Raw genomic sequence first — 21,031 nt, forward strand, 5'->3', positions numbered from 1 at the left:
AACAAACGCAAAGTTTTGCTAATAAGCCAATTATTATAAAATAGAAATAATATGATTCTCAAAAAAAATATTTGTAAACAAAGTTTAGCAAACATCTTTCAATAACAAAATTGTTTTTAAAAAATTTGTGATTTCATCATGAAAAATCTTTTATACGTATAAATCACAAAATATTTACTTCTAAAAGATTTATAATTTCAGGTAAGATTTGATCAAATATCTCAAAAAAATTTCACTTTGAGCAGTTTGTGAAATCCTGGCTATGAAATTATTTCTAGTAAATCGTTAATTTCTAATATTATTGGAGATCTGCTTGGCCCAAAAAACAAATTGTTCTGAGCTGCAAATTTTTTTTGGAAGAGGGTAATTTGTGCAAAATAATTTTTTAAACCCGTGAGGATTTTACTTTCACATGAAAAATAATTACGGGCCATGTTTAAAAAAAATCGGGGCAACTTATGTAAAACATTTTAATATTTCACAACCAGTTATGAATGAAAATGTTAAACCATTGAAAGGGTAAAATTTTTACCAGTAGTAGAAACCTGAATGTTCTTAGCATACCTATTCTCTATTTTTCATACCACGTCTTAGAAATCTGGACAAAGGTCAGTTTTCCTTTGACAGAATGAAGCAAATATCGATAAAGTTTAAATCAAATAATATCAAACTAAGACTATCGTAATATATTTCATAATAAAGAAGCAAAGGGTGAAATAGATATGTACGCAGCAAATAATTAATAATTGTTCTCTATTATTCAAAGATATTCAAAAAGTATACATATAATATAATTGAACCAAAAATATGTAATCTCTGATTTTAAATTTCATTGGAATCCTGTCGAATAACATCATTTATTACAAAATTAAAATATCAATTTTCCTTTGATAATTAATGTAATCGACTTTCTATACAACGCTTTATTTTTTTACACAATGTTCAGTAAAGATTACCAATTTAAAATATTATATAACATCTAATAAATATCCAAGTATTTCAACAATTATAAATTTACAAAGAATCCTAAAAAAATTTCACAATCTTCGTTACGCGTCATTCCGAGTGAGGATGCCTATTTTGATTGATGGCGTGGGGCCACCTTGTTAACTTTTTAATAAACGATATAATGCGAATCATGGAAGGTGCAAGGGTATCGATAGTTTTATGAAACAGACGTTTTAGATGACGATCATGCTTGAAAACGTAATTAAACCCTAAAAAGGATAAAAACGCCATAGATAAATAAAAGAACAGTGGACTCTCGGGTGTAAGCTTTGTTGGGATCGGTCCTGAGAAGTCGTCGGAAATAAAATTAAGGTTGACATATTTTGGTTCTAGATCTAAAATTTTTGTAATGCAAAATATTATATATTAAAATTTTCTATTATAAAAAATAGAAGTGGGGATGTAGGTTGAACTCCTAAAGATAGATATTGATTTAAATTTTAACATTATGAATGGGCCTTTTTGGGGGTAATAACAGTAGTTTTTTATGTACTCAATTGCTAGAAGAGAAAAGAAAAAATTTTAACAATTGGAGGTAGATAATAAAAAAAAAATTAATGTTGTTAAATATAAAATCCAATTAATGGGTATCCCTTTTATATTGAAAGAATGATTTAAACCTCGGACTAAGAATTATAGCACTGATCTTAGGTCACTGGAATAATCATTCCAATTTTTTATGGCCAGCACTAGTGTTAAATGGCTATCTCAATATTCATAGAAAAATTGCCCAATGTTAGCCGTTTTTAAATATCAGTTCAAATTAAGCAGTTTGACAACACCAGCCAGGATTATGATCATGAATAAATTCTGATTTTCTTTATTATTAATGGAATAAGCTCCCCTGATATTCTATATTATCAGATTTTTTTAATGATATATATTGCCATTAATCCAATTAGGGATGTACCGATATTTTTTATCGGATCAGGCCGATATTTTTCCTATTTTAAAATATCGGTTATCGGCCAATATTATAAAATTTGCCGATCCGATCCGACATAAAATGGCACTTTAACAAAAATAAAATGTTATATCTAAAATCATTTATTTTTATTAATAAAATCGAAATTTATATTTTTTTAATAATAATAATTAATTAATAAACATTCTGCAAAATTGTTATTTGTTTGCACATTCTGTTTTTTAAAATTATGCGATAATCTCTTCAGAATCTGTTTTAGTAAAACTGGTGATATTGACAACATAGCCGCAGCCTGATTTCTGATAAATTGGAAATTTTGGTATTAAGAAATCTTCAATATATTAATGTTAAATATTATTTTAAATATTTATTCAAATTTCATAATATACTTGTTTATTACTTATTATGTATATAGATTAATGTTGTTACTTATTATATTAAGGTGATTTAACAATAAAAATATTTTATATACTTTTAGAATTGAATATAAACTATAACTGATCATTATAATATATTTAAATGACATAAGTTATGGTATAATTAAATTATAGATGTTATACTAATAAAAAGTATATTACAAATTAACCATTGGTATCTTTACAGAATATAAAATTAGATATATCAATTTAATATTGGATCGACCTCCAAATATGGATATCGGTACATGACACCCCTAGATCCAATATTTATTTTAGCACAACCCTAATGAGTGAACTACATAGATTAGTAAAAAAGCCACTAAGGTATTATATAAGCCAATAAGAAAAGCAAGGTATGCCACTTATTTTATAGTTTTAAATATTTTAAAAAAAATTGAATAGGAAACAGATAATTCAAAACCTCAAGGACTTAAGGGAATGTATGTAGGTGGTATACTAAAATAATAGATCTCACTAATGGTGATTATCAGGATCCTAGAAGGTGATGGGATATTAGAAGGGTTTGGCCTACTTAGGTAAATCCGACAAATTTATGTAGCTAAGATGAATAAAATTTATTACCCGTATTGTTGACAATAAATGATATTATGTTATCCAAATTGATGGGTTCCTTTAGTCTTCCAATAATTGTGCTTCCTTTTAAAAGTATCAGATTAGGTACATAAAGCAGCCCATATTTTAAGCTAAGGCTTTGAAATAAAAATATAAACAAGTTAAAATTAATATTTGAATATATTTTATCAGAATTTTCATATTAATTATAAATAATTTATTAGCATAAAATACTTCCAATAATCATTTACATCTATTGCTAATATGATGATCTGAGGAAATATCATTGGTAGTGCATTAATTTTTTGAGCTATTTCAATTGAAAATGGACATGTCTTTAGGTAAAAGAAATAAAGAGTACAATAGTCTTCAAATTTATCTATAGATTGCATTGTTTCTATAGATATATTATCCAAGATTTCTTTATCATTGAATTTTGTTTCATATGATTCTTTGAAGGTGAATGGAATTTGAGGAATAAGTAGTGTATCATTAAATGTGGTGAAATTATGTATTAGATTATATGTTTTAATTTTTTTATTATTTTTTACCTTATGATAAAAATTTTTACTTCTATGGTCATCAATAATTAAAAAATGCAACTGTTTATTAGGATTTAATGTTGTTTTATATATTGATGCATTCATCAATATAGGATTTTGTAAAGAATATGTTTCCATTAAATGTGGTAAAACATCTTCATTTTTACATTGTATTTTTATATTCTTTATAAACTTATCAACTGTGATGACCATCTTATCATTTAATTTTTGAACTTCCAAATTGGGAATAGTAGAATTATATACATTAAAGGTATTAATATTTTTTGTAATATTAAGTGTTATATCCTCATTTTTGTATTTAAATTTATATTTATTAAAAATTGTAGTAAAATTATTTATGTTTGATAGGAATTTTATACTATATGACATATTAAAAATATAAGCAATTAATAAAAATGTATATACTATAATCATTGTTATTATAAATTTACTATTTGCTTAACAACGTCAAGTAATTTAAGCGTAAAGTTCATCTAATTTTCTGATTGGCATATTTAATAGAATATTTTATTACTATTTATTTTTATACTAATTAATAGATATTTAACTTTCATATAATGTCCATTTGTTATAATCTCGTTATATCGACAATTTATATCAAGGTAAGTTATAATAATAGTGAAAAAAATATATTATTAGTAAATCACAATTATATAAAGTTATTAATTCTTGCTATTTTTTTACATTTAGAATTCGTAGAAGAGGGGAGTTAATAAATAGCAGTGATGTGTTTCAAAGATTTGATGGGGAGCTTCAATTTTATCAAATTATATTATATACATAAAATCAATTTTTTAATTGAGATATTTATTACTTACTGGGTTCTTAAATCGACTCATTCCTAACAGTCAAGAATATATATTTTTTTAAAATTGAGTTATCAGTTTAAACCTTGATCCAGGGTAAGATGATTGTTTTAGCTTAAAAATTTGGTTTAATCTTTTTAGATTAGATAGCGTCATTCGTTAACTAAGCAAGTATAAGCCTAGTTACTGCAAATTTTACAATTCTCCGCAGTCTTAATCCCTTAATCATTGCATTCTTGTATCCTGCCCTATTAATAAATATGGCACCCCATTCCTACTATCCTTTATCAATATTTTATTAAATTTCTTTAGAATAAACATGCCTTCTTGCCCTAGGGCTTTAAACCTCTATATAGGAATTTCATCCAATTAGTTTACCATTTTTCATTTTATTTATTAAGCCATTTTACAGACATTTTTTGGGGGTAGAGCTAAAAAATTAATATAACCTTAAAAGAATCTGTTTATATATAATAATAGAATAGAGAAAAAGAAATATTTTATATAGTTTGGGCAGCAAGTTTAAATATTTTAAGGAATATTAGATGGGAAAGTTGATAGGCGATTTATTTAAAAAATTTAATTTTAACGATTTAATAAATAATATACCTGCCATTGATTGACAAATGTTAAATAGAAGCATCAACCTATTTCGTAATTATTCGTAATTTTGGTAAGTGTGATGAAAATATTAACCTTATCTTTTATAAATTTCTCATGATTATGGTCAAAGAAAAAATTAATTTGCCAAAAAATTTAAATCTACTTAATTATCTTTTTTTTATAGGAAATGACTACAGCTCTATATAAATAGAATGTTAGGTAGTCACTAATATATGAACTTTTAAGTATTGCCTTTAAATTATTTAAATCCAACACAATAGTTTTATAATAATAATTTAATATCTTCTTATATATGTTCTACTGTTATAGGACCTCCAAATATTATTAATTACATGTTTTCTCTAATAAGAATCTATGTATAAAAATTTGATATGATAATAATCTATCAAATATACTTATGAATGGTTTAATGTATTTTGGGATCCTTAATTCTAAGCCTCCACACCTTTTATTTCTTATTGACGATCTATTCGATTAGGCTTATCTGTATTATATTTATTATTTTAAAATAATTTAAGATTGCTATGTTTTTATTTTAGCAATATATATTTTAATTCCTAGAACTGTTATATTCTACATAAATTAACATATATTATTTACAAGAGCTTTTGTCATGGTTGCATGATTTATAAGTAATCTGATTTTGAATTCCTCTCAAGATTTATCCAAAACTTAAGAAATTTTTATAGAAAATTTAGAAAAATTGCAAATTTAATTTAAATTATAAATAAATTTCTGATTTTTTTTAAAAAAATGAGAAAAAATAATCTTGACTTTTTAATGTTCTCTTATATACTAGTAGGTTAAGATTAATGTTGAAGTAAGTAATTATATAATTCTTTTTATTTTAGAATTAATTTAATATGATATCAATCTCAATTTTACTGCAAACAATGTAAAATAATTGAATTAACTGCTGATAATTTTTTTAACAAACCTCCAATATTCATACAAAACCAATCTGATAGCTGATACTAATCCAATATTTAGTTTGATTTTTATTTATCATCTATCTTTGAACAAATGTTTTTAAAAAATCAATATTTTATATGCAAAATAATACCTATAAACTATGATATACAAAATAAGAATATTTTAGAATTCTTCATTTCAAATGGTCAAGGTGATATTTGATACATTATCATGAAAATAAAATAAATCTTGTTTTTTTTATTCACCAAAAATTTACCTTTAAATTTTAAAAATGGGAAATGTTTATGCCTGACCCCCATTAAATTATTTAAAATTGATTATTAAACAAAGTTAGAATTGCTTAATATATAAGTGTTTAGCATTTTACAAAAAAAATGAAACATTGTATAAATTATTTTAAATAAATGTAAAACAATTTGTGTTTTTATGCTAAAAATACGTTTACCAATTAGCACATTACCATTTTAAAAAATTATTTGAAAACATTAAATATTTTTATAAAACTTATTTTTGAGGTTCCTTATTTTTTTAGATTAAAAAAAACTTTTTCTTTTTTGTTATTTCTTTCTTTTTAGACCTACAAAACCAGACCCCACCCATTAAGATTTTTTGCATTCCCCACCTGACCCACTATTTATGTTTGTCTGGCCTTGCCCATTGAAATTTTGCAAAAGTGTCAACCTGAACTATTTAATTTTTGAGACTAATTTTATTGCCAGTACATTTTAATCCCTATATAAAATTTTTCCCAATGTCAATTAAGGCTCTGCTCTTATATCTCTATGGCTATCTATTTCTATAACAACTGTTTGATAAATCAATTTTGATAATAAATAACTTGTTTATTTTTTTCGTGTTATTATTTTATATATATAGATTGTATTTTAGTTAAACGCTTATAAAATATAAATAAATAAGGATATTGTAATTTGTACTTTTAAAATATTAGCCTGAAATTGAAAAAAAACATATCCAAATTTTAATTCCCAAAAATTTACGAAAAAAACAAAAATTTTATTCCAAATGTATGAATTGCCAAGCCTGGACCCGTTAAATTTTTTATCTATTTTTTTTTTTAAAAATTTCTCCACCTACGCGCCGAGCTTTTGCATAGCTCTCTTATAAAAATTATATGATTATTTTAAAAAATCGGATACGATTTTGAATGATATTGCACCTATCAGATTCTGATAATTTTGGGAATCATTTTAATTATTTTTTCAGGTTTAGGTATCCTTAAATATAATTTATGTTTTTCTGTCTATTTTTTATTCATTTAGTTATTGTATTTATTTACAATTCTTTACTTCATTATTTATTTCGTGGTGCATAATAGGGCTCTACTTAAATTGGAATCGGATCAAAACAGATATTAGTGATTTTCGAGAAAAAAGATTGGCCCGATATCATTTTAAAACCCAATCTAATTTTTTTTATAAATAATAATAAACTGTATTTTATTTGACCTTCCCATTTCTAGAAAATTTTTATATTTTCTTTATAAGAATGAATCAGAAAAGGGATGTAAAAAAACAAAAACTTTTTTTTCAAATATAAAAAAACAATAAAAAAAATATTCTTAAAATTATTTCAAACGAAATTTTGAAAACTAATATATAAAATTTTTGCATATTATTTTTTCCATAGAAGGAAGGGGAAAATTAGTATGGAGATTGAGTTGAGATTAATATATGAAATGAGTTCAAGAAAATTATTTACCCTTTCTATCATAAACTCAACAGAATTTTATTAAAAAAACATTTTAAAATTAAAATAGAAAGTTTAGTAAGGAAATATTATGATTTTATTTTTAAAATAAAATTCAAAAGCTAAAAATATTTAACAAACAATTTTTTTGAATTTAAATAAGATTGGTATCTGATCAGTTTTTCTATGCTATTTTCAATATCGGATCGGGTTTAAAATTTTTTTTAGCAATGGTTGGATCGGTGAAAAAAATTGTCAATTCCGCAGCCTTAATATTACTGCAAAGAGGGGTCGAGCTTCGAAAATATGATGGTTAAATTTAAAAAAAAATTGTATGTTATAATATATGCGTTTTTGTTTATTTTTGTTATAAATAGAATATTTAAATTTTTTTATGTATGTCCTAGCCCTAGTAATGTTTATAAATTTTGCAATATCAACTAAAAAAATTAATGAAGTTTTTAAAATTTAAATTAAAAAAATATATACATATATTTGCATTGCATATTAATAAATAGAAACCTTAAAATTTTAATAAATCAATTTTATTAGAAATCTTTGCATCTGGACACAATTTTAAGATCAAATCTAATTTATAATATAATTAAAAAATGTCTGAAAGACAGAAAAAAATCAAACTCTTTGTTAAATATATTATATTTGACGCTACTTAAAATTCTTTTTGTTCCAATTCAAAAAGAAAATTATTTTTAAAAAGCTATGAATTTATTTTTATAATTTTTAAAAAATATTATTTTTAAGGAAAGCATAATTTTTTTTCTTAAAAAAGTCATAGATACACTTAATGTCACTTAACAAATAATTAAAACTGATACTAACACGTTATTTGGCCTATACCACTGATACCAATAAAATTATCATTATATAAGGTATTTTTTTAAACAATTTGTCATTAAAAATTTCAATTTAGTATATTTAAAAAAAATATCTAAGACATGATTTTAGCCAAATAAGTTATTACCTAACCCTTAAGTGCTGGCCAAACATTTCAGAAAGGTTTGGCCCACTTTTTGCGAAATCTAGAGGCCTAGATCTTGGTTAAAATCGTGTTTTCGCTTTTTTTAAAAAAAATATCAGCGAAATCGATATTCTTGACAACACTTGGTTGGTATCAGTTAAAATTTAAAATATTGACACATACCTATACATATATCCTGAGTTCATCTCTGATTATAAATGCAGTACAAAATATGACAATTTAAATCTCAACATGACTATCCACTAAATGTTTATTACAAATCTCACCAATAAGATTTCGCTTGGATCAAATTTGGCTGAAAAGTCCATGCAGATTTTAAATAAGTGTATTGCTATGCTCATATTTAATTTTGTCTCCTTGTTCATATCTTCGCACTTCCAAAACCCTTATATTATTATCTGAATTTTGAATTTAGATAATAAATTATTAATCTGAAAATGTTATCTTAAACATTTATTATTGTATAGAATATCAATATAATTGTATATTTTTTTTGATAAAATTTGCAGCCAACATCTGAAACATGTAAACAAAATATGAACATCTTAACCTCAAATTATTGATGAAACTAATTATGTTTTATATTGATGATATAAAAGTAACAGAAATTTTAAAAAAACCAATATGAAATCATCTCTCAAACGAATCAATAATTTAACTAACGTATACAATTGCTCCAAGAAAGCTTACAAAATTCGTTTTATCGATTGGACCAAACGTCGATTACTCCTCAAAAATAATCAGTATATTTTTACCGCGCTTTTATTCCTGTCACTTTTGGTTCTTTCGCTCATCTCGATCCCCACCTCCCATTGGTCCACATTTGCCAATATCGAATCGTCTTCCCCTATAATACCTTACCATCATAGTTATTCGCACTTATATATCAACAAAGGTAGCTCCAATAGAAATAATATTGGCAATGATGTGCACAAAGTCTCTGCTTTTCGACACGTATCAATAAGCCCCATATCATACCAATCCACCCTCTCTAAATCAAAACTACATTTTTTGGGAAATTTTATCCACAAATTATCCTCTATGCTCATCTTAAACGATCCGAACACCGATAACACAAAAAAAGGCCACGAACAGAGCAATTACAATGAATTTTTTGAAGATTTGCTGCCATTAAATTCAATCGGTGGTTCTAAAGCTAATCGACAATTACTTCATAATAACCATATTCGATCTATGGCTTCTCGATTTTGGCTACAACTGGATGATACTGTAACTAATTTGGCTCCGTCGGAATGCCGAAACACTTTACAGGGACCTTTCTTTGTCACCGACGAGAAAGGCTATCTATGCCCTCTAGCCCACTTACTAGCTAACGGTTGTTGCGATATAAATCGTAGTTATCATGATACGGTATCTAGCGGCAATATGGATATCAAAAATAGCTCTTCCAAGCAATTTAAATCTTGGCAGCAGGAATCGGAGAATGATACGACTAGTCTTGACGATATAATCTCTGGAACCAAACCCCAATCGATTATAAATTTAAACAACTCGGATCGCCTGGGCGCCAATAATGAAAACAACCAAACGCGTCGCTACGTGTGCGACAGTTGTGAAACCTTGTCCCGTTGTTGTTCATCATACGAACATTGCGTTTCCTGTTGCCTATCCCCTTCTAATTATCTCATTATACGAGCCGTTATGACCCGTTATGGAGAACGGGACGCCACGCTTTCAGCTGCGCGCGATACTTACGAGGCCTGCCTGGCTAAATGTAGGACGTCTGGCGTTAGCGTCACCCACGAGAATGCCTATAGAGATCCAGCGGTTAAACATTGTTACGGGCTGAGCCAGCCGCGGATAAGGGCTGATCAGGCCATCGTACCTAATAGAGTTTGAGAACTTGATTGACGGAGAGTTTAATTAGGTCAAAAGTTAGTAAGTAGATGGGCAAATACTTTTATGAAACGAGGGGTTTTCTGTGAAAAATTTGCATAATTGAGACTATTTTATTGAAGGAAGAATTTTAGAGGATAGCATGAAAAGTGAATTCAGGCCCTTAGCCGCATTTGAAGCTGATAACTTACTCAAAATTAAATGTTTTACCGTGGAAAAGAAGTTGATAGTAAATTTTGAAGTTAACGTTTTTATAGTAAGGGAGGTGTTAATAATTTTGTTAAAAATCGAAAGAAAAAAAATTAAAGGGTTTTAGGGGGAATTTTTATTAGGTTGGGATCATGGGATATTTCAAAGTATTATATTGCCAGGATTGTAAAAGATTTTTTGAAATTGATTTTAGGAAATTCTAATCAGGGATTTGGTCACGCGTTTTCATAAATTATATTATTTATAATAAGGCAGGCATATTTTATCTTGTACTATAATAACTACTATTATATTTTATTTATTGTTATTGTATTTATATAAAATAATACGGTTGAAATTATCTTTTTTTGTTTTATTTTATAAAAATTGAAACACAAGTAGTTTATGGCTTAAATAACCTAGCTATTTAGAATAAAATGAGGTTTAAAAAGTACTAGATTTGGATAACCTTTTAAATTATATTCTTAATATGTATCTGAAAATTAATGAATTAATTAATGCGCGATAATTTTTGGTGACTTGTATTTTATAGGCACTATTTTCTTCGTCAAAATATATTAAATATAATATATTAAGTTTCATATATCTATTATTTATTATCTCGCATTTTTAATTTTTTTATGAAAATTTAAAGAATGCAAGATACATGAAGCATGACTTAATGTTTTTAATTCAACTTTTTATTTTAATCTCGTTAATGGATTCATTCAACTTTACGAGATCGATTTTTTCTTCTCTTAATCGAGCATTTTAAATAAAATATGAATTGAAAATATTCAACTCATTTTACTAAAAACAACATTCACATATGAGAAAGAATAAAAGGTTTTTTAAAAAAAACATTTATAAATAAATCTAAAAATTAGTTTATTTCGATGAAAAGTCACCCCCCCCCCCTTCATTATCTATTGATATTTTTTTCTAATGTTTTTAAGACACTCTTTTTCCGCAAGGTCCATAAGTCGAAAGGCTAAAAATTAATATTGAAAATAAAAAAAACAAAGAAAATGATTAATGAGAAATTTGATTGATTTATTGCTTTCTTTAAGAAAAATATTATATAATAACATTGTATTATAATATATTTTAAAAAATGGAAATTTTAAGATCTTTTCAATTTTTTTATTTATTCTTTGATATAATTTGCGGTTTTAATATAATTCTATTATATTAATTTTTAAAATAAATTTTTAATTAAATTATATTTAGTTATAATTTTATATGAATACAATTTTTAAAAAATGGAATTTTTAAATTATATTTTTATTCTATTTAAGTTTTTTTATAACTAAATTGATAGTAAGTATAAAGTTATTGTAAGTTTATGACATACTTTTTTTACGTTTTCGGTTCGAAAATACAATGATATAATACCCTCTGAATGTTCTCGCGGCAAAAAAATTTTCGAACCAAAGAAAAGATAGGAAATTTAATTTTGATTGCAATGATATAATAATATTTGAAATCACGCTTAAGATGTTAATTTTTTCCTTCTGAATGTTTTCATGACAAAAAAATATTTTTTGAACTGGAAACGTTAAAAAATACATATAAGTATTTTTAGACAGGAAATTTAATTCTGAGTACTATGATATAAAAATATTTTAAATTACATTTAAGATGATAGCCATTCGACCAAAAAATATATTGTTCGGACCGAAAACGTAACAGCATTATAGGAAATTTAATTTGTGTACAATGATATTAAAATATTTGAAAATACCTTTAAGATATTAGCCTTTTCCTTCTGAATATTTTCGCGACAAAAAAAATATCTTTCGAATAAAACTTTAAAAAATATAATTTATATTTATCAATTACTTTTTAAACCAGTACTTATAATATCTTTATTACTTAATATCAATTTAATTTGAAAAACTTAATGTAAAAAAAATATAATTTTATAAATTCCATTTTTAAAAAATTGTATTCATATAAAATCATAACCAATTATAAAATTAAAAATTAATATAATAAAATAAATTAAAACCGCAAACTATATCAAAGAATAAAATAAAAATTGAAAAGATCTTAAAATTTCCATTTTTATTATAATGTAATATTACTGTTGTAGTTGAATCTAAAATAAAAGGAAGAAACAAATTAGTATAATTAAAAACAAAATTTTAACATTTTAAGATTTTAACGTTTTATTCATAACCATAAACTATAAATACTAATTATCAAATTAAATTAAAAAATTATAAGAGAAAAATTAAAAAAGAAAGTAAAAAAATATAAGAAAAAGTTAATAATTAAGAAAATTATAAGCTAAAAATAAAAGTGAACAACTCCAATTGTTAAAACGCTTAAAGTATGGAAAATATACAAAAGACTTAAATAAGTAGCAATTTTAATAAAACATTATTTTTATTTGAATATTATCACAATTTGAATAATAGATAACAGACTATTATAACACCCTTCCTCTTAAGTCAAATCCACCATTCAGCGAATGACCAACTTTCTTCCAATTTCAACTTTACTGATCTTATATATCCACTAAATCTTTACTGCTTAATCTTTAATGTCTTCTAAGTCCTAACGTTGGTTGTCCATTGTCTAGTATTCTTCACTTCTAAGGACTGTTTGTATCCGATTACAGCCTGAAATTCTTGAATCCTATCTTCTGTTTCTTGTGAACCCATGGTAAACTATTGTCTCTTGATCTCTGTAGGCAGTTGACGAACTTGATTAACGCATGCTATCAACGATTCGCGATGAATACTAGTCTCTTTTTCAATTATATTCCGTCTTAAATTCTTCTGGTAAATTATCCTAGTCTTTGCTTGTTTTTAACGGTTTCTGGTTACTAATGACAGTAAACGATTGAGATAATTTGTCTGCGATTAATAATTGCTTCCACGAATTCTTGTCTCTATGATCGTCGACTTTCGTATCTTAGACTTTGGCTATATTGGTCAGCGATTAACGATTGCAGCATGAACGTCTTGACCATTTGTTCTATCTAGTCGCCGTATAGATCTTTTAGACTTTCAGGTCTTCTACAACAGTTCCTAGATATCTACTTTTTCTATATTCTCACTTAATCTTTATCTCAAGGTTTCAGCATCTAATCTACTTTTACCTAAAATAATCTATTTAAACCTTTATGACTTCTGAAATATATTATCACTTTTTCTTACATTTTTTCTCAAATTTAAAATACATAGTCCAATATACCAATAAATATATCAAATTCATCTTAATGTCTAAGGTTATCCTCTAATCTAATTCTGCCTACCCTAATAAATGGCGTAAATTATACTAAATATTAAATTTATAATACATAGTCAAAATATACTAATACATATAATTATATCAAATTCTACCACCCCTTTACCCTCAATAAAGTCTACACCCATATCTTCATTGAACCATTTGCTTGCAGTCTTCCTTTTAATCTAAATTTCTCTTGATAATCTTGTATCTAAAAAAATTCTAAATGTTTTCCCAAAATATAAATATACCTTTTTAAAAAAAAATTGCAACTTTATTCCTCCTACTTTATACACTTTTGGGCGCTCATGTCTTTAAAGCAAAATATAATACCTATTTATTTTCTTCTCACCGTTTACATCCTTTGATAAAAAACTGCTGAAATATATGTCGTCATCCATCTCATAAATTAAAATTGGTCTAGTTTGTAAAGAAATAAACTAGTACATATTATTAAATTAATTCAAATTTTAATATAAAAAAAAGCAAAATAAAATTATATCAAATTGTATTTAGATACAGCTAAAATAGTATCTAAATATTGATACTGCATATAATAAAATGCTTGAAACGTGCCCAGGAAATCTCTTTGAAAAAACTATTTCTCTGAATGTGGCCAAAAGAGGATTTAAACAATTTTTTTTTAATTAAAGGTTAAAAAATTGATTTGTGCTGTACTGGCGGTCAGCTTTTGACAAGGCAAAGGTTTCGAAAAATTCAAGGCTGAATTTAAAAAGTTATCTGAGTGATCAAGAAAGATATATTAATGTGCTTTATTCATCTAACCTGATGCAGAAAACGAAGACAGTATCAAGATTGTTGTATAACGGTTCGGTCATAGTTTCGGTTCAGAAAATTATAACGCTTTTTTGCGGTTTAGTTTGGTTCAACGCCCTGCTTCTTAATAATCTATATAATATTATCTATATTTTCTAATTTAAAAAAATAAACAAAAACTACCCTTTTTATGCATTTTTGTGAAATTGAATAATTATAATTAAAAAAAAATATGCTTTAAGGTCAAATTCACATTTTATTCTGTATATTTTCGTATATTATTCACATAATTTTAATATTGATAAAACGCGATGGTGAAATATGTCAGATATAATATGAAAATAACAGAATAAAAAATTTATCTCAGAAAGGATTTTTTTTACGGAGGCTAATTTATAATAGGATAAAATCTAATTAATTTTGTGCTAATGTGTGAAATTCCTTGTATTATAATTTAATCTGGCAAAAATTAAAACTTTAAAAAAAAATGTTTTTAATATTCGTAATTTCAATCTTTTTGAATAGTTTTTTGATATTTCGATTGATTTTTTTATTTTTCGATATTCATTTTTATATATATTAATAATAGAGGCTATAAATTATGCTATAAGAAATATAAATTATATAAAATTTGTGACATATTATGACCCAATATTGTCTTTTATTTTACAATACAAAAAATTACATAGTTTTAATAATGCATAAAATGAGCTAATTTATCCCAAAATATTAATATGGTAAAATTATTTAAATATATTTCAAAAAAAGAAATAAACCAAATCATTTGCATGAAAATCATGTCATAAATGCAAAATTTGTGTTTTCCGTTTTACTAAAAATTTTTTTATAAACGTAAAATTTTTTTTAAAAAAAATATGAATATAAAGGTCTTATATATATATCATTCAGGAGGTGCCATTGTCAGCGATCGAATGCGAATTAGATGTCATTTTTTGATCTATATCTAGGGTTTCTAAAAGTTCCGATAATTTTTTGGCTTTTCTCATCTAAATCATTTTACATGTGAAAAAGATAAGAAATTTAAAATTTATTTTTATACACTCTAAATCCAGTTTCATTTCGATTCCTTTCTTTCTTTCTACTTAAATATTTAAACACAAATAATAGAATCTAAACTAAATGTTATTTTAAACTTAAATATTAAATTATCATTTTTTGTTTTAACGTAACTTGAAACCTTTGCAAATAAATTTTGAATTCATTTAAAACAGAGTTTACAGTCTGTACTAACAAGAGTTACGTTTTTAGTTCTAAATATTTTTTAAAAAATGTTTCTCATTCTGGTTCCTAAAATTTTCAAAAATGGGTTGTTTCCGGTTTTTAAATTTGACATGTACCTAGGATTTTAGATTCTGGTTGCTAGCTCTGATTTTGGATATTTTAAATAAGATACACTTCAAGTTAAAAATCATACTTTACAAGCCCTATATATAAATAAATAATATAGTTAAAATAATAACCTCGGTTTGTTGTATTGTAAAGAACAATTTTTCCGTCAAGGTATCTTTTTTCTGGGAAAAATCGTGATATTCCGTTTTGGCCAATACATACTCCTTTTCAGCCTTTTCAAATCTATGTCTAGTATGTAATATGTTATAAAATGTCAAATTTTTTTAAAAATAAGTATTTTATACAATAATTACTAAATTATAATTAAGTATCCTTATTACAAAATATAAAACAATTTAACGCCTAAGTGTAAGGAAAAAATGTATTAAAATTTGATATAATTTCTAAAAGCCTAGTTTTAAATTTTTTTTATTAGTTTGTGGCAAAAATTAAAATATCTTATGCAACATTTATACGAGCTAATTTTAAAAAGTCTACAGGCATACAAGATTATTTTAAAATAAAATAAGTAACTGGGCTTTCATATAGGCCAAACTCTGTTCTTCTATCTCGTTTCTGAGGCCCGAAATATCGACACAAAGACTTTTATCAATTTCGTTTAACTGTTTACGCAATTCTAACAAGAGTTTTTGTTCATCCTTCGACTTTTTAGATCTGCAGATTATGGATTTATGAAAAGGAAAAAAATGTAAAATTATAAAAAAATAAAGAAAATCTGATCGAGATATGATGTAACATAGTAACAATTAAATAATTGCTGACCAATTTTTCTTATATGGAAGTTCTTTAAAAAAGGATTTAAACTTTTCTAAGAGTATGTTCTTTGAATTGGATAGGCAGTCAATTTTCAATACATAAACTCTTTGAAATGAGTTCAGAAAAAGTAAGTTTTATGGTATTAATAAAAAATAGCTCCTTATAAGACTTTTATTCTTAGTCATATAAAAATTATCATTCCAAGATTCTAATGAACTGGAAATCAACTGCCAATTCAGTTCCCCTAAAATTGTGTATCTAGAAAAATTATTCAGACTTGTAAAATGAATGCATAATAAAAAAAAAAGAAGAATGTCCCAATACCTTTCAGAGATGGCTTGCAATAAAATATTTTTCTTTTCTCGATTTTGCTTTTCAATTTCCCGGTTATAATTTTCAAATTCCTCCAAAGTTTCGAACTGCGACCTTTATAAAAAAATATTAAAAATGTATTAAATACAGTGTTGTGCAGATTTGATGGAAAGCACCTTATTTTAATTTATTTGCAGATAAAATTATTTAACTGTAAAAATTATAAAAATACCTATTTTAACGATTTCAAGTTAAATATTTTTAAATGTATATAAATTAATAAATATGGAAATGTTTTCCATCAAATCTGCAAACAACACCGTAGAAGAATAAGAAAAGATTTCGTTATAAAAAATGGAATATTTTTAAAGTCATAAAAAACCCGTTATGAATGAACAATTTTAATGTTTGATTTTAAAAATGGTAATTTCTTCATTTATTATAAGGAGTGCTGTCGTTGTAAACAAAATAAATCGTTACATTTCTCGTTACTTTCCAAAATGCGTTACGTTACTTTTTTCAAAAATGTAACATCCGTTTTTAAAATAAAATACTATAGAAGATATTAATATTTATCTATTTAAGATATTAATACAAGAGTATAAAAATACAATATTGATTGAGAAACATAATTATCAAATAAAATATAAAAATTTCATAAATAAAAATTATTATTTATTAAATTTGATTTTCTAAAAAATAATATATAATATAATTTTGATTAATAGCTTAACTCAAGAATGATTTTTGATTAAATATAATCAGTTTTATCGATAACCTATCTATCAAATCTGATAAGTTTTCTATTGATTTTGGCGATATTCTTCTTATACGAGTGTGGGGCATAGTGGCCTTAAAGAATTTGAATTATTATTTTAATGATGGAACGAAATATTTATGCGTTTGGGAGAATCACAAGCAAAGATAATAAATATTTCTTTAATATTATTAAATCGCGAATTAGTGCAATAGTATTAAATGAATCTTGTACAACAAGAATTTATGTGTAACCTTCACAAAACATAGAATGCTCTAAATTTTTCATTACAAGCTTGTAAACTATATACCTTTCCACTAAAGCTAGAGGCTCCATCATAACATTGACCCTTACACTTTTTGATGTTTAAAGAATAAAGTAAATATATCTTTGATTATGATAGATAAATATTCAGAATTTGTTTCTGTTACAATAAAATCCTAAAAATATTATATTTATATTTAAATCCTCTCTCACATAACGAAAACATATCGAAAGCGATTCTTTTATAAATATATCCATGGTTTCATCTGCGATTATCGAGTAGACTGTAGCAAATTTTATAGGTTTTATAATTCTCCTTTGCATCTCGTACAATGGTGTGAATTTCATTAGTTAAATCATGTTATATCCACTATTGCGATCAACAATTCTTTTAATTCAGAAAGTCAATTGCACAAAATTTAAGCCATATTTATGCGATCTAAATGCCAACCCTAGTATTGCAAAATAATAAATAGATGATATTTTAATAAATGCGATGGTTGATTTTTTGATGTGGATTTTTTTTGAAATTATTCTGAGTTCCTTTATTGCTTTCCATGCAAACATATAAATAGGCGATGTATTGAAAATTTTTCAAGAGTTTTTAATAATAATTCATCTATTTTTTTAGGAGTTAGTGAGAGAGAAGAGGCGAAAGAGCATAGCAAAAAATATATGTTTTTTCTATTTGTTTCCTTTTTAGATGAGATATAAAAATTTATCTACTTTTTATAGAGCCCCAATGCTCTAGTAAAGTCGGCGCCTATGGGTCACCTCATTCTAGACAGACTAATAGTAAATAAATTGGATGTGATAACGGTTTAATCAGTCAGACCTATATAATATTATTGCACTCTATATTCTAAGGTATCCAATATTCAAAAAGTATCACTCAGAAAGAAAAAATCTACATTACTTTACCCTTTACTTTCTAAAATTATATTTAATGGCGTCCAAACTGGTGACAAATTATTTTCTAAAATATTTATTTTTGAAATTAAAATTAACTGATTATCAGCATTTAAGAATCTGTTTCAAAAATGCTGATCTATATAAAAAAATAATATTTTTAAAATAACAATATTTTTAAAATAACTAAAATAATTTATTAGTGAAGGTAAAAAAAAATTACATGAGACAAGATTTTATGATCCTCATTTTAAAAATGATTTATAAAAATTAAAAAATTTTGAGCACATATTCTCACACCATCTAAGAGCCCTAATCCAGTCATCCTATCCTTCCTTCTCCAAAGTTTTCATTTAAAAAAATACTTTGCCTAAGAAAAGTAAATTTATAATTAGAATTAGTGGGTAATGGCATTTACAATTTTTTTTACAGTTATAATCTATTAGATAGAAAAATCAGAAATCTTGCATATCTAGCTAATTTATTTAGGGGGCCATAATAACTAATAACAGTTCTGCCAGGGGCATAACATGACAATTGGGGATGGAAATGATGTGCTGCAGTCAGGGCATATATGAATTTCAAGGGCCCAACATTCAAACTGCAAATGATATTTAAACAGAAGAATTAATTTTTTTCTGGGGATATTGGCTTTATTAATACAAAAAACATTAATTTATGAGAGGATGGCATTCATGTAGTGTTGTTAAATGGCTCGTTTTGAGTCAATATAAATGGCTAGCACAATATTTTAGCCAGAAAAATATTGTCTAAGCCTCGAGATTTCGATAATATATGTCTAGACCTTTGTTCCTTCTATGAACAAAATCTTCAGACTTTAGTAATAATTTTCTGGATAAAATAATGAGTTGGCCATTTTTAAAAATCAGCTCAAAATGAGACATTTAACAACACTACATTTATGTTGCTTGTATATTAACAAATATATTCTTTTAATAAGTCTAGAGTGATTATTTAGTTGTGTAATATTTGTGAGTATATTCTAATTTTATAAATAGGATATAGGAATCTGAACCTTATAAAATTGCTAAGTTGAAAAATGAAATTGTACTCAAAACTTAAGTAATTATATGTTTATATAAGAAAAAGTTGATTAAAAAATGGGATGATATTTAAGATATAGCACCCAGCTGCTACAGAATTTTTAGTTTAAATTCAGGCATACAGCATTGTTAGAAAGCATAACAGGATAGATAGACTATAATTTTTATTTATTAATAATAAGCTATTATTAATTGTAATATATACTTTTCTCCCTTTTCCTTATTTTCTTCTTGTGATGGCAAAATATCTTCCTTTATAGTAGCATTAACTAATATTTTTTTTTAAAGGATATGATGATTTTAAATTTATTTTACCATCTAATATGGGTTGAATTGTGTTATTTAAAGAAGGTACATTATTTTCCAATGTGGCAAAATTTTGATTTAAATCTGATTCAATATTTGAAATATCTTTATAATTTGATCTAGATTTTGCTAATGCTCTATTAGATTTAATTTTATTTTCAAAGGATGCCTCTTTATATATTTTTATTTTTTCATTTCCATTTGTAACTTTGTTGTCAGATGACTCTGTGATTAATTAAACAAAATTATAACTTATAATTTAAGATAATATAAAATATTTAGATTAACTTTACTTTTTATTTTGAGTATTTCAGTGTCAGTAAAGCCTTTCCATTCAGTCTGCATCAATATCCTATCCTAGAAAAAAAATAAAAAATATTCCGTGTAACTAAACTGAGAATTGACAGGGACACGAATGGACAGGTAAACTGAGAATTGACAGGTAAAATTTATTTTTATTTTATAGCCTATCAATTTTATTATAAAAATATAAATAAAATGTTTTATTATGTAAATCAAATTTATCCATAATTAATTTTATCTAAATATATAAAATAGAATAAAAAAGAAATTGTAGTCCATAAATTTAAAATATGTATAGAGCAGATATGTTACATAGAAAATATAACATACATAATAATTTTAAAAAACATAAATTTATTTCCGTTAGA

General features: G+C 25.0%; 2 protein-coding genes and 1 long non-coding RNA gene across 3 annotated transcripts; 1 reads left to right on the top strand and 2 right to left on the bottom strand.

The window, feature by feature from the left end:
- Positions 1 to 905: 905 nt before the first annotated feature.
- On the bottom strand, positions 906 to 3,888 carry LOC135924693 (uncharacterized). Its single transcript, XR_010571360.1, has 3 exons — positions 3,160 to 3,888; positions 2,935 to 3,062; positions 906 to 1,343 (listed from the first exon to the last, which is right to left on the bottom strand). It is a non-coding gene; the product is annotated as an uncharacterized LOC135924693 (long non-coding RNA).
- Positions 3,889 to 5,263: 1,375 nt separating this feature from the next.
- Positions 5,264 to 10,901, top strand: LOC135923510 (uncharacterized). The gene is made up of 2 exons (XM_065458305.1): positions 5,264 to 5,404; positions 9,068 to 10,901. Exon 2 carries the CDS (start codon positions 9,183 to 9,185, stop codon positions 10,416 to 10,418), a length of 1,236 nt encoding a protein of 411 aa, XP_065314377.1. The 5' UTR covers positions 5,264 to 5,404; positions 9,068 to 9,182; the 3' UTR covers positions 10,419 to 10,901.
- A 4,346-nt stretch (positions 10,902 to 15,247) lies between these two features.
- Positions 15,248 to 20,775, bottom strand: LOC135924721 (RAB6-interacting golgin-like). The gene is made up of 8 exons (XM_065459828.1): positions 20,755 to 20,775; positions 20,654 to 20,717; positions 20,370 to 20,585; positions 20,260 to 20,323; positions 17,073 to 17,174; positions 16,506 to 16,646; positions 16,103 to 16,220; positions 15,248 to 15,628 (listed from the first exon to the last, which is right to left on the bottom strand). The coding sequence occupies exons 2-8, from the start codon at positions 20,703 to 20,705 to the stop codon at positions 15,527 to 15,529; spliced, it is 795 nt and encodes a 264-aa protein (XP_065315900.1). The 5' UTR covers positions 20,706 to 20,717; positions 20,755 to 20,775; the 3' UTR covers positions 15,248 to 15,526.
- Between the last annotated feature and the right edge of the window lie 256 nt (positions 20,776 to 21,031).

This window comes from Gordionus sp. m RMFG-2023, chromosome 2 (assembly GCF_954871325.1).
Source record: "Gordionus sp. m RMFG-2023 chromosome 2, tfGorSpeb1-WG-v2, whole genome shotgun sequence".
NCBI lineage: Eukaryota > Metazoa > Nematomorpha > Gordioida > Chordodea > Parachordodidae > Gordionus > Gordionus sp. m RMFG-2023.